The sequence below is a fragment of the Capricornis sumatraensis genome, chromosome 8 (genome assembly GCF_032405125.1).
Source record: "Capricornis sumatraensis isolate serow.1 chromosome 8, serow.2, whole genome shotgun sequence".
Classification (NCBI taxonomy): domain Eukaryota; kingdom Metazoa; phylum Chordata; class Mammalia; order Artiodactyla; family Bovidae; genus Capricornis; species Capricornis sumatraensis.
The window spans coordinates 64145918-64161190 of record NC_091076.1 but is presented as its reverse complement, the minus strand read 5'-3'; the positions used below and the strand labels follow the sequence as shown (position 1 = coordinate 64161190).

The following is a 15273-nucleotide window of genomic DNA, read 5'->3' as shown; positions in this document are numbered from 1 at the left end:
ACCAAGGCACCTGAAATATGTTATTGGTTCTAAAGCTAAATTCCAACTGCTTTTTTCAGTTAAACTATGGGTTAATCATACTATGCATGGTCCATTTGAGCTTAGTTTTCTTCTAAGACCTAGGGTGATATGTTTGTGTCAAGCGTTCAGTGGCCAATCAGTAGTATTGGTTGATTTTCTTTTGATTTGATATTCTCATTCTTTTAGGATCAGATTCACATGGTTTTAACTTCAAAGTACTTATTTTTCTTCTTTGATCAACTTCTACTTTAGTTTACTATGACTATTAACCTGGGACTTGTTCCCACAGTACTTACTGCTAAAGGAACCCAATCGGTCCATTTCCCAGTTGGCAAAGACTCTGTTGCTTTGATCTTCTTTAATCTGAGTTGCTTCAAGGAGATTTCAGAACCTACCAACAGATACACAGCAAAGCTGATGACCGCTCCCTGTGAACAAACAGAAGTGGCACCTGGATAAGGAAATAATTCAAAGGGACAAGATAAAGAGAAAACAATGCAACGTACTCAACTGTACCACATCCTAGTTTTGTTAAGGCTAAGCAAATTATTTTATCTCTATAAGCTCGTTTCCTCTGTAAAATGGATATGCTACAATCATACCTACTTCCTAGAGCTGTTGAGGGTTAAACATCAAAAGCCACATAAATAATATACCATAGTGCCTGGCCCATACTAAGTCCTCTATAAAGGCTGCTGCTGCTGCTGCTAAGTCGCTTCAGTCGGGTCCGACTCTGTGTGACCCCATAGACGGCAGCCTACCAGGCTCCCCCGTTCCTGGGATTCTCCAGGCAAGAACACTGGAGTGCGTTGCCATTTCCTTCTCCAATGCGTGAAAGTGAAGCCGCTCAGTCGCCTGACTCTTAGCCACCCCCCATGGACTGCAGCCTACCAGGCTCCTCCGTCCATGGGATTTTCCAGGCAAGAGTACTGGAGTGGGCTGCCATTGCCTTCTCTGCTATAAAGGCTACACAGTTCTAATAAACAACTGATTTTCTCTGCCTGGCATCACTTCTCTCCTTAGCCCTCCATCCTTTGGAAAACGGACTCTCCCACATCTCCTAATGCTTTGGTGAGATTGTGAATCACAACACTCTATCCTCCTCCTCTACAGCAGCTAAAGCAATCCAATCTGGTCTTACAGAAACCTGAATATTGAGTAAGATACACAAGGACAGAGGGTAGTTGGAGCTCAGTCATTCACTAGCCAAAGAATCTGGTCCATGAGATCTGGCCCTTCGAGGTTCCCATCCCCAAGGGTGGCCCAACTGTTTAAGCTTTTTTTCCCCCCTCATTTCTCTATCTTTCCAATAATACTTTAATCTAAATGAACTTCTATTACTAGAAAACTTAGGAATCCCATCACAACATACATTTTGTTCACTAATTTATTATTTGAACGAATTTTTTTTTTTCCTGTATTTATTTATTTGATGGTGTTAGGTCTTAGTTGAGGCCTGCAGGATCTAGGTCCCTGACTAGGGATCGAACCCGGGCTCCCTGTATTGGGAGTGCAGAGTCTTAGCCACTGGACCTCTAGGGAAGTAGGTATGTACAATATACCAAGTCATCTTTTTGAAGACATAAATCAACTCCTATTTCACACTAAGCAAAGAAAAAATCCCCCCTTTCTAATCTTCCATAGCCTTTTCTCTCTCTCTCTTTTCTTCGGCATTGTTTACATTCTCCTTTGTGAGAATTACTTCTGAATGCTTATTCTTCCCACTTCTAAACTAACAAAAGCAGGGACCACACCAAATACAAATCTGTATGTCTTAAAGTACTTGGTACATAGTCCCAAGCAGAAAGAATTCAATAAACACAAATGTAATGGACAAATGAGGACCTCCTAGGTGGCTCAATGGTTAAGAATCTGCCTCCTAATGTCAGAGATATGGGTTCAAGTCTGCCAATGACTTAGTAACTAAACAAGAACAACAGACAAATAAGTATTAGTTCTACAAAAAGGTTACCTTTAGTTCTCTGACAGTGACTTTTTTCACCTGACAGTTTTAGCTTGGAATAAGTCATCAAGTGTTGGCACCCCACTCCAGTACTCTTGCCTGGAGGATCCATGGATGGAGGAGCCTGGAGGGCTGCAGTCCATGGGGTCGCTGCGGGTCGGACACAACTGAGCGACTTCCCTTTCGCTTTTCACTTTCATGCATTGGAGAACGAAATGGCAACCCACTCCAGTGTTTTCACCTGGAGAATCCCAGGGACGGGGGAGCCTGGTGGGCTGCCGTCTATGGGGTCGCACAGAGTCGGACACGACTGAAGTGACTTAGCAGTAGCAGTAAGTATATACAACGCTCAGATAACACTGTCAATGAACTTGTCTTTTTCAGGATGAGTCGGAGTGGTTCTCCCTCTGCTCTAGACCCGAAAAAATGACTTTGAAGAAACACGAGTTCAGTAAGAGGGATTATGCACTCACTAACAAAGTATTGTGTTAGTTGCTCAGTCATGTCTGACTCTGCAACCCCATGGCCTATAGCCCACCAGGTTCCTCTGTCTGTGGGATTTTCCAGGCAGGAATACTGGAGTGGGTTGCCATTCTCTTCTCCACGGGACCTTCCCCACCCAGGGATTGAACCCAGGCCTCCTGCACTGCAGGTAGATTCTTTACCGTCTGGGCCACAAATAGCGAACATTTATTGAAGTTTTCTCATCAGCTAGACACTGTGGCACCACTGTATGTGGATTATCTGTGAATCCTTACAATCTTCTGAGGCATGGAGCTTTTTCAAGGAGGGAAAGAAGCCCTGAAAGATTATTCGCACAATGTTTTACAGTTAGTGAACAGCAGCGTCACTTCAACAGAGATTAATAGAGACAGTCAACTAAAGGATGTATATAGCCTCATAAATGCTCCATGTTCTAAGCACAAATTCTTTCTCCACTCCGTTCTTCTCACTGGAGACATTTCTGACGCTAACATTCACGAAAGGGTGGCTGCTACCTCCAAGTTAACATTTGCCAAAGTCCAAGAAGTTACCGGGAGGAGGAGGAAAGGGGCGTGAAGAGGCTTTCCTCTTCGGTGTGGTGCAGAGGACAGGGGCAGGCTTGGAAGAGATTCGCAGACAAGATTCGAACCCTCACTTGGTCCCTCATTAATTATATGATCTTGGGCGTAATTTTACTGGAGACTCAGACAACCTCAGCTCTACAGATACGAAATATCTACTTGGAAGGCCTATTTGAAAACAAGGGGTCACGTCAGCCCTTTGTTAACAACGGGATTTCGCGCTCCACCGCGGCAGCGACAGGAATGCCGAGGCGGGGACCCAGCGGGCCGTTCAGGGGGCGGGGCGCGGCCCCAGGGCTCAGTCCCGGCCCGCGCCGCCCTCCCCCACCGCGCGGCGTGGCCCGCGCCTCACGCCCGCCCGCCTGCCCCTCTCGCCCGTGACGCCGCCGGGGCCCGCAGCCCGCCCGCAACCTGGCCGCCCCTCGCGGTCCCCGCCTCCCACCTCGTCCCGCGAGTGGGGCTCACCGCCCGCGGACAACCGCCCCGCAGCGCCTCGTGCCTCACCTCAGCGCCTTCCCCCTCCTCCGCGCCGAGGAAACGCCAGCCGCGCGCGCGCCCGAGCTTGCGTGCGCGCTCCCTGCGGGCGGCGCAGGCGCGAGCGGGCCGCGCGCCCGCCTCCTCCGCCCAGTCCCCGCCCCGGCCGTCGAAGCCGCGTCGCGGATGGCGCGCCTGCTGCCGCCGCCCCTGGCTCGGCCCCCGTCCGGGGCTGTCGGCCTCTTGCAGAGAGGCCTGAGAGGCTGGGACTCTGAGCCGCCTGCCCGAGTTTTGAGTGGGACCAGTAATTACTTTTTCCTGAGGGCGTGCTGCTGGTCGCCGTAGGCTGGCTGGTGCCTGGTGCCGCCGTTTTATCCTCTCCAGAGTGCGCTGAGCCGGAGCGGGCCAGTACTGCCCCGCTTTTGTGTTCTCTGACATTCCCACTCCCACCCTTGTTACCGCCTCGAAGGAGATCGAGGCTAAGCTCCTGGGCCCAAGGACGGCGAGCGGGGGTGGCCTCTCGAAGCCGGGTCTTGCAGTGCCGCTCGTGGATTAATCAGACTGCCTGAATGGTTTAAGGGTACACGGGGTACGTTTGATTCAGATGCTCCTGGAACGTCGAAACTATCATCTTTGGAAAGAACCATCCCCTCTTTGGGCTTCAGGGGCCCAGATTGAGGCGCAATGATGAGAGGATGTGGTGGTCCACTCTGATGTCAATCTTGAGGGCTAGGTATGTCCCGACATCTCTTGTTACTACTACTAATTATTGTAATAGCTGCCATTTGTTGGGTATTTACTGCATGCCAGGTATTGTACAAAGGAGGCTGCAAACATGGTCTCATTTAATATTCAGAAACAACCTTGTGGGGTAGACACTCATTGTTACCATCCCCATTTTCCAGGTGAAAACCTTTAGACGCTACCTTGTGAATAACTTGGGATTACATGCTAGATCACGTATGAAAGGGGATTCACACAGTTGCTGAGCTTAACCATTATGCTACTACATCTGTTTAAGTCTTTCATTCATAAATTTACCCAACCTCTTATAGAATTCATTTACACTTTTCTGCCAGCGTGGCCTCTTTATTCTTTTTTTGTTAGTATCTGAGTCATACAAGTTCGTTCTAAAAAAAAAAAAAGAATATTTGCATGAGCAAAAATAATGTGAAAGCCAGCTCCCCCCATGTAATTTAACATTTTGCTATACACTCTTTTAGATATTTTTTATGCTTCATGTCAATAAATATAGAATAGTTTTACATATGTTGTATCCTGAAAATCTGTTTATTCATTCATTAATCAAATATTTAATGAGAAGACACTGTTGTACATGCTGGGAATTCAGCAGTGAATAAAAGTTTCTGCCTCATATAATAATGGGGGAGATTGACAATAAGCAATACATAAACTATATTACTATGTAATAGCTAATGCCCGATAATGTGGCAGGTTTTTTAAAAAATCAAGACAAAGGGATAAGAGTGATGGGGTGATGCTATATTAGATGGGGCAGACAAGAAAGGCCTCTACATCATAAGCTGAAATCTAATCATTAATGAGGGAGGTAGCTGTGTGGATTTCTAGAGAGAAACTGTTCTAGGAGAAAAGAAATAGCAATTAAAATAGCCCTGATGGCTTGGCACCTTGGAGAAGAAGCTAGAAATTAGAGAAAGAAGTTGGGAAATAGGCAGAAGCCAGATCATGTATCTGGTAAGCCACATTGGACTTTGGATTTTATTAGAATGTGACAGAATATCACGGAAGTGTTGAGAACAAAGGAATCATCAGATTTGTTTTAATTGCAGCCTTGAATTAGTGAAAGTGAAAGTTGCTCAGTCCTGTGTGACTCTTTGCAACCCCATGGACTGTACAGTCCGTGGGATTCTCTAGGCCAAGAATACTGCAGTGGGTAGCCTTTCCCTTCTCCAGGGGATCTTCCCAACCACGGGATTGAATCCAGGTCTCCTGCATTGCAGGCGGATTGTTTATCAGATTTGCTTTAAAAAGAATCACTGGCAGTTGTGTGGAGAATAGATAGCAGAAGCATTAAAATTGCCCTTTCAATCATCCATTTTTAACAGTGTACTGGTGTTTCACGTACACCTTTACAACCGCTCTCACCTCCACAAACGGAAACTGGCATCAAACCTTTAGGACTTATCTTCATGTTTTTTTCTCCTAAACTCAAAGTTTTTGATAATGGCTAGGGTGTATATCCAGGTCTGGATGTCATCATTGTCAACAAACTAATATGAGTCATCAGTGTTGTACTGCTGAAAAACAGTCCCACATGATGCAGGAATCTATTCATTACCAACATAGCATTCAAGCACCTGGAAATTACTCTTCCTCTTCAATTGAAGTTAGACCCTCATTAGAATTCTAGGCCCCAATTTAGTTATTGTGCTTAAGAAAGATGTGGAGAAATTAAAAATGCATAGTGAGGGGAAGGATAACAGTGGTGAAAGCAGTGTTTTTCTCAGTTTCTGCCTTCAGCATTGCAGTGGCATCAGTTATAACATGAGGAACACAAATTTGGAGGAGAAATGAAAGGTTCTGTTTCAGATCTGCTTTGCAACCTGCATATGGGAATGACATAAAAGTTTGAAGCTAAGAGGAGAGACCAGGGCTAAAATGGTTTTAACTGTATTAGAACTGTTTCTTTGGATGTAGGTTTTCTTTGTAACCTCAGTACCCAGAAGAACCTCCTGGACAAATATTTGCAAAATGAGCGGGTAAAAGCAAAGGCATGCATGAAGTCCTCAGGCAAAAGAAAGATTGTGTAAGGTAAAAAGAGGTGATATCCGGTTTACGCTTTCACCAGAGGGCCACACACCTGAACATCAATCACCTCTGAGTAGGGTGATAAGTCCCGATTTGCTCAGAACAGTCCTGGTTTATACCTATTATCCTCACATAATTAGTGAGGTTACATTTCACTCTTAGAAGTGTCTGTATACTCTTAGAAGTGTACAGTAAATTATATGGTCACTCTTTGAAGAAGGCCCTTCAGGGTCCAGTCTTTCTCTTTCTTTGTCATTATTGCCCCCATCTTGCTCTTCATTCTCCCACCAGGTAGAAGTACCTCCTTTTGCCCCTAGGCACTACTTCCAAGTTTCCTTTGCTAAGGTACCTTCACTTCAACTTAGACTTCATTTCCTCAGGTACATCTCTTCTGACCTCCCCAAGTCTGCATCTAGTACCCCTCTTACATGCTTCCAGGGCACCCTGTGTTTAACCTGTGCTAGGAGAGACAACTCAGTACCTCGTTGCTCCCTCACTAAGCGTTGTCTGTCAAGGAACCTGAAAAAAACAACTCTTGTCCTCTTGAAGACAGAAAGTTACATTGATAATATTAAGACCAGTCCCTGTTGAACTAATATTTTTAAAGAGTGACTCTCAGGACAGACTAATAGCACCTTCTCCAAGCCCTTCCATTCTTCACTAACTGAGGACGCTGACTTTTGAACTCAAATCCCAACAAGGAAAATGCCATCCTCCCATCAGGCTCTGTAATGTGGCTACCATCGATTAAGTCCAAAATCTGCCCAAAACTCCTCTCCCACTACTTAATCGCAGTGGTTAGAATCCGAAGTGCAGTTTCTGAGCCTTCCTCCCTATGAAAATGATAGTCATCTCTAGTTACTATGTCCTGAGTGCTGAAAAACTAGAAACTTGATCTCCTCTTTTATTTATTTTTCCTGTATCTAAGGTGGCCGTTTGTAGTGTGGTATACAAACAGATAAAAACAGAACATCTAAAAATCTAGCCATGCTTTCCCCATTTCAACTTTCTTCCCTTTAAACTCAGATAATGCCAGTCAATGTAAATTAGCCAGAGATTTAGTTCCAGGAGCAGAGCTCTGTGCCAAATACAAGGTCTCTTAAAGGCAAGGGGTTTCCTGTGATGCATTCAGTAGACAGGGCTCCACTCCACCAAAGGCCTGAGCCCAGGGATTGCAGCTCCTTAGGGCTCAGCTCTTGAGTTCACACACTAGGAGCCTAGAGTGCTGCAGTCCATGGGGTCACAAAGAGTTGGACACGACTTAACAACTGAACAACAACAACAAAAAACTGACTCCACCAGGGCCCAGCTCAGGGCTGGTCCAGCCTCTTCGGCCTCTGTTGCTGCCTCTTCCATTCAGGAGTGTTTCGATCCTCTTGTTTTCATTTGCTCCATCCCTCCATATCTTTCTCCTTTTGTGGCCACCCTAGTCAACGGAGTTAGGGAATAATAGTATTCCATCTAGGAGGTTCCTAGATTGCTTTTTCTTTTTTTAAATTAATTAGTTTTTTAATTATTTATTTATTTTTGGCTGCACTGGGTCTTGGTTACTTCGGGTGGATTTTCTGTAGTTGCAGAGAGTGGAGGCTTCTGTAGTTGCCTCGAGAGGAAGGCTTCTCACTTCTGTGGTTGCGGAGCACACGCTCTAGGGCTCAAGGGCTTCAGTAGTTGCAGCACACAGGCTCAGTTGTTTCATGGCATGTGGGATCTTGCAGGACCAGGGATTGAACCTGTGTCCCTTGCCTTGACAGGCAGATTCTTAACCATTGGACCACCGGGGAAGTCCCTTTTTTTAAAAAAAATTTACTTTTATTGAAGTATGGTTGAATTACGGTGTTGTGTTAATTACTGCTGTATAGCAAGGTGACTCCGTTACACATATGTATACATACATACATTCTTTTTCACATTCTTTTCTATTACATTTTATCGGAGTATTGAATATAGTTCTCTCTGCTATACAGAAGGACCTTGTTAATTTATCCATCCTATATATACTAATTTGCATCTGCTAATCCCAAACTCCCACTCTTATTCTTTTCCTCCCTACCCCCACTTCGCCACCGCCAGTGTATTCCCCGTGTCCCTGATTTAGATTCATTTGCTAGACTGCTCTTCTCACTTGATCACCCTCAACCATGACCATTCTGCCAAGGAAGGATTGAAGTACTTTTGCTAATCTACTTAAAGAAATGTAAGGTCTGCATACAGTTGTTTCTCTACACAGCGGTGTATCTGAGGTGCTTCTGCATAAGTAAGGACGCTCTAAAGTTTCCAGGTGGCGCTAGTGGTAAAGAACCCGCCTGCCAATGCAGGAGACATAAGAGACATGGTTTTGATCCCTGGGTCGAGAAGATCCCCTGGAGAAGGACATGGCAAACCCACTCCAGTATTCTTGCCTGGAGAATCCCATGGACAGAGGAGCCTGGTGGGCTAAAGTCCATAGGGTCACACAGAGTCAGACACAACTGAAGTGGCTTAGCACTCATGCAGAGATCTCAAAGGTGAGGAAGAAGGGGACAAGTTCTGCTAAAGGACCCCACTACAACCCATTCTTCAGATAAGGATAAATGAGGCACAGAGAGGTAAAACCTCTTACCCTAAGTCCTTCAGTTCCTAGGTAATACAGCCAGAATTAAAATCAGGTCTGTCCAAATGTAACTAATAAACTCCCTCTGGCTATTCAAGCTAAAAAGTTTGCAAGTTTTAGGATTTTCATAATCCCAGGGCCATTAAGCCTGATTTTCATGAATCTAGCCCTTTGCTACCCATCTCTTCTGCCTCTTCCTCACCTCACTGACATTTTAGTTTTTGGCCACACTGTGTAGCTTGTGGGATCTTAGTTCTCCTGTCAGGGATGGAACCCGGGACCTGGCAGTGAAAGCGCCGAGTCCTAACTATTGGACTGGCAGGCAGTTCCCTCCCTGTCTTCTTTTCGATCTCTGCAACGCATAGGATGTCTGTCTCTTGGAACAGCAGGTCTGGGGTAGGATCTAAAAAGCTAGGTGAACCAGAAATGTCTTATTGCTGAATGACTCCTGTTTACCTGGAAAATTTTAAATGCCTACTAGGCAGCCTAGCTGCATGCCTTTCAGCCTGATGGACAAGGCCTCCACCTTTTGGCTTTCCAAACAGACTCCTAAAGTGTTCTGTGTAATTTGATGACAGGCAACCAACTCTTGCAACCAACAAGTAAATGTTTGAAACATGAATTGTTAGAAACCAATTAATATAATTGAAAAGGTATGTAGTTTGAAAGAAGGCTTCAGGAAAGAAGCCTTTCCTGAATTTGAATCCTGTTCCACCCTTGACAACCTTCAAGCATTTAGGCAAATTATTACCTTTTTGTGCATCTTTTCTCCTCATACATAAAATGAAAATAATACCTAATTTATAAGACTTTTATGAGGATATGATGGTGTATATATAGTACCTAGTTCATGGTGGAGGTCAAATAAATTATAATTGTGGTTTTAATTTTAATTCCAAAAGTGCTCCATAGTATCACCTTGGGACTTGCTTAGAAGTTATTTTAGGCTATGTTGGCTAGTCGTCAGCTTTAGAATATTTTTGTTATTTGAATCAAGAACTATCTTCTGGAAACCTGTGGGTTTCTTAAACACTGAGCAGTTAAACAGAATTTTCTTTTGCTGCCTGCTTCTTTTTCTTTAAAAAAAATTTAGTAATGAGTTTGACTGGAGTGGGTAGCCTTTCCTTTCTCCAGGGGATCTTCCCAACCTAGGGATCAAACCCAGGTCTCCCACATTGTGGGCAGATTCTTTACCAGCTGAGCCACAAGGGAAGCCGAAGGATACTGGAGTGGGTAGCCTATCCTTTCTTCAGCAGATCTTCCCAACCCAGGAATCGAACCAGGGTCTCCTGCATTACAGGCGGATTCTTGACCAATTGAACTATCAGGGGAGCCCTTTGTTTAAGTTATTATTCATTTATTTTGGCTGCACTGAGTCTTCGTTGTTGAATAGGCTTTTTCTAGTTGTGGAGAGCAGGGCTACTCTCTAGTTGCAGTGTGAGGGCTTCTCATTGCTGTGGCTTCTCTGGTTGCAGAGCATGAGCTTTAGAGCGCGCAGGCTTCAGCGGTTGAGTGGCCTAGGCTGAGTAGCTGTGGCTCTCAGGCTCTAGAGTGAAGGCTCCATAGTCGCTGTGCACGGGCTTAGTTGCCTCGAGGCATGTGGAACCTTCCTGGACCAGGGATCGAACCCATGTCCCCTGCATTGGCAGGTGGATTCTTAACCACTGGACCACCAAGGAGGTCTCGCTGCCTTCTTCTTTAGCATCTTCCTCACTATACAAAACTAAAGAAGGTGTACGTTATCTTGCAGGTCATAGGGCAAACGTATAGTTGCAATCAAGGATAGATAATCAGGCTTACCTCAAATGCAGGACACACTCAGGAGCTCTGTCTCATTTAATTGATGTAAATAGTGTACAGACTTATGCATTACAAGCAATTAACTATAAAAATGTTCTATAGAGTACTACTGTAATCAAATAAAACTCACAAGGTTAATCTGATGCATATTTAATGATATATATAATTGTTATTGTGCTGCATGATAATTAAACCTTAAATGTTAAGCTTTTACACAAATGGTCTAACCGGTTGTTTTTATGCAGCCAAACACGTTTTTTAGTGTTTGCTCACTTTATTAATTTTCTGGAATCTATAATCATGCCAAGGACAGCAGTTTTCCCTGAAGCACTTTACTATTAAATCATGCACTCATACACACACAAACATACTCTTCAAAATGACACAGCAGTATTGTCTCCCAACCTAACACTAAAAATAGCTACTTTGCAAGGTTCTTCGTGGGCTTCTCAGGTGGCACTAGTGGTAAAGAACCCGCCTGCCAATGCAGGAGACCCAAGAGATGCGAGTTCAATCTCGGGATCAGGAAGATCCCCTGGAGTAGGAAACAGGATTCTTGCCTGGAAAATTCCATGAACAGAGGAGCCTGATGGGCTACAGTCTATGGGGTCATAAAGAGTCAGACACGACTTAGCACACACACAGTGCAAGGCTCTCTGTATATACTTTCTCATTTCAGTCCTTAAAAATCTCTTAAGGGAGGTGTTGTTACTCCCATTTTTACTGGTGCCAAAATTGATGCTCAGAGAATGGAAGCAAGCAGCGTAGTAGAGGTTCAGACTTCTGTTACCAGCCTCTAGACTTTATACAACCTGAGAAGGTAATGCATCCCAGCAGAGATATGTCAAGTTTTTTTTTTGTTTTTTTTTTTTTTAGGAAATAGAATGGCTCTTTAGAAATATGGAATATGTACACACATCCAAAGGGAGAAGAAGTCAGTCTTCAAGAGGGAGGGATTAGTTAGTAATGGAAGAACTGGAACCTGTTGAAGCTGATTTTCTTCTGCCCATTCAAGGAAGAGAGTCTTAGCCAACAAATTTTAAGCATTATATAGATAGATAGATAGATAGATATGGGCCTCCCAGGTGGTGCTAGTGATAAAGAACCCTCCTGCCAACGCAGGAGACTTAAGAGATGCAGGTTTGATCCCTGGTTGGGAAAGATCTCCTGGAGGAGGGCATGGCAACCCACTTTAGTATTCTTGCCTGGAGAATCCCGTGGACAGAAGAGCCTGGTAAACTACAGTCCTTGGCGTTGCGGAAGAGTGACTGAGTGACTAAGGACACACACACACACACACACACACACACACACACACACACAATAAAACAGGCTCTGCCCTCGAAAAGAAGCTCAGTGTCCAGTGGAGAGATGGGCAGCAGATAGTTACAATACAAGGTAATATGTGCTCTAATAGTGATACGCTAGTACACTGAGGGCTCCGAGAAGAGATCGGCCAATTCTAGGGAGAATTCAGGGGTAGGTCTCTGGGAAGTGATGAGTTAAGTCTTAGAGAAGAATGGGAAGGAAATTCCAAACAGATCAAATTATCCAAAGAAGCATGAGATAGCACGATCAGTTTGGTCTGTGTGACTGGAGTACAGAGAGCAAGAAAGGAGAGCTGTTGACCGTGAGGCTGCGAAGGTACACAGGGGTCAGACCAGAGCAGGCTTCGGATGTTACTCCAGAGGCTGTGGCGAGCCAGTAGGGCGTTTTGAGTTGGGGAGTGGTAGTAACTAATCTGGTTTTAGATCTACCTGTCTGGCAGTGATGTGGACTAAAAGGTGGCAAAAGGAAAGACCAGGAATTTCAGAAGTCCAAGTAAGAGATGATGAGGGCTTGAACTCACATGGTTGGAATGGGGATGAGGAAAAGTAAGTGGATTTAAGGTGTTTAAGAAGTAATTGAGGGGAATTCCATGGTGCTTCTGTGGCCTAGGTCTTTGTGCTCTCAGCTGCCATGGGCCCAAGTTTGATCCCTGGTTGGGAAACTAAAATCCTACAGGTCGAGTGTTGTGTCTAAAATAGTAATAGTTACTAACAATAGTGTGGGGTGGGGAGGAGTAAGTTGGTAGGATTAAAGATGATTCTCAAATGTCTAACTCGGGTAACTGGCTGGATGATGGCACTGCTCACCAAGAGAGGGACCGCAGGGCAAACAGACACAAAGGGGGAAAGGGCAGGTTTGTTCTGTAAACTTTGAGTTTGAGGTGTTTGCAGGGTGCACAGGTGATGTTCAGTAGGCAGATTCAAAAGCTAAAAGAGAGGACTTCCTGGTGGTCCAGAGGTTAAGTATCCTCCCAGTACAGGGAACATGGGTTCAATCCCTGGTCTGGAAAGAACCCTCAAGCCTCAGAGCAACTAGGCCTTTGTGCCACAACTACTGTGCCAGTGCTCCAGAGTCCACAGGCTGCAACTACCGAAGGCCTTGTGCCTAGAGCCTGTGCTCCGCAGCGGGAGAAGCCACAGCAATGAGAAGTCTGCGACTGCAGCTAGCAAGCAGTCCCTGCTCTCTGCAGCTTGAGAAAACCCACGCCCAGGAGCGAAGACCCAGTGCAACTGAAAAGAAATTAAAAATAAAAAGCTAAAGGAGAGATCTGGGTCAGAGACACAGATTAGGAAATCAGCACAAATCTGGGAATTTTGAAGTCATGGGAGAGGAAGAGATTGTCTGAGCTCATTGAATAGAAAAAGAAAAGAAAGGTGAAGAGTAGCAACTTGAATGACGACAACAGGAAAGACACAGAGGAAGAGCCCTTAGTCTAGAAAAGGAGAAGTAGATTGAAGAGAGAGAAGCGATAGTAACGATGGGGAGTGGGAGGCAGTCAGCAGAGCATTAAGACCCTCTAGGCTCTAGGGGCGTCCCTGGTGGTCCAGTGGTTAAGAATCCGCCTTGCAATGGAGGGGGCATGGATTTGATCCCTGGTTGGGGAACTTAGACCCCACATGCCTCGGGACAACTAAGCCCAAGCCGCAGCTATAGACTCCATGTCCTGCAATGAAAGATCCCACGTGACACAACTAAGACCCAACCCAGTCAAATTAATTAGTTAATTAATAACTTTAAAAAGACCATTTAGGCTCTAAATAACTGAAAATATAGTGCTTCCCATGTAATTTAAAACAAAAATATTGAGAGTTCCCTGGCGGCCCAGTGGTTAGGACTCAGTGCTTTCACTGCCATGAACCAGAGTTCAATCCCTGGTCAGGAAACAGATCCTGCAAGCCACGTGACATGGCCTAAATAAATAAATCTGTAAAAAATAAATTTATAAGCTTTAGGGACTTCCCTGGTGGTCCAGTGGCTAAGACTCCATGCTCCCAATGCAGGGGCCCACGTTTGATCCGTGATCAGGGAACTAGATCCCACGGGACACAGATAAAAATCCCGAATGCCACAACTAAGACCAGGCACAGCTAATAAATAAATAAGCAAATATTTAAAATATTATAAGCTATAAAACAGATGTAAAGGAAGTCCAACAAAGTTCTGATTTTTCTGTGGTGACCTCTTTGATTGTATCCTCACTGTCTTTATTTCAGTGCCCTTGATCTTCTAATGCCCTAAGTACATGCTTATACACCTTCTCAGTAATCTAACAGTATAGCACTGAGAATACATCAAAGTGGATTAGTCAATGATGCCAAGTACCACAGAGAAGTCAAAGATAAATGTTAAAATGTGCCCACTGGAACAAAAAGAAACAGTACCAATTATTCCAGCATATGAATAGACTCCCGTACTAGTGGAAGAGTAAAGTCCAGAAGTAAACCAAAATACATACAGGAATTAGTATATGCTAAAGATGGACTACTCAGTAAATGGCATAGACAATTGGACAACCATCTGGGGTAAAAATAAATGTCAGTTTATCTCACACCAGGGTAAACTCCAAATGGATTAAATATTGAAATAAAAATTAAAAACTGTAAAAGAAAATATGAGAAAATTCCTTTATAACCTTACTGTGGGGAAGGGAAATCTTTCTAACTGTGACCCAGAATGTAGAAGGCATAAAAGGAGAGGTTAATAATTTAACCACACAACACTCAAAATTTCTGCAGAGTGACATAACACTTTAAAGCAATGTCAAAACATATATAGAAGACGGAAAAGAATGTTTGCAACTCATATCATAAAGAATAGTCCCCCTAATATAAGGAAATAGATAAGAGATCAGCCACCCAAGACAAATATCAATGAAGATATAAATCGAAAGGGCATATGTGTTGTGATTAAGAGCATAGAGATTAAGGTCAATGAGTTATATTGGAATCCCAGCTGTCTCCACTTACTCGCTCTGTGACCTTGGGCAAGTCTCAGATCATCAGTTTTCTATAAAATGCAGGTAATAATTGTAGCTACTTCAGAGGTTTAAGTGAGATTAAGGCCAGGCTAGTGACTCATGGTGATAGGAGGAAGGACACAGGGGAGATCTGGGTTCTAAATTTCTAGTATCTGGGATCCTTGAAATAAAGAGATTCAGGGAAGAGAAACTATTCAATTCCCATATGTCTCTTCTTCCATTAAGGGCAGTTATTAATATTTACTAAGCCCCTCTAAGTGTTAAA

The 15273-nt window shown here is 44.2% G+C and overlaps 1 protein-coding gene across 1 annotated transcript in view; it reads right to left on the bottom strand.

Annotated features, from left to right (window-relative positions):
- The window catches only part of TADA2A (transcriptional adaptor 2A), a 46649-nt gene extending 43066 nt beyond the window's left edge, over positions 1-3583 (bottom strand). The window contains exons 1-2 of the mRNA XM_068977125.1: positions 3553-3583; positions 318-449 (exon numbers count right to left, since the gene is read on the bottom strand). Coding sequence (XP_068833226.1) covers positions 318-342 — 25 coding nt within the window. The 5' untranslated portion in view covers positions 343-449; positions 3553-3583. The remainder of the gene's footprint in view (positions 1-317; positions 450-3552) is intronic.
- Positions 3584-15273: the final 11690 nt, after the last annotated feature.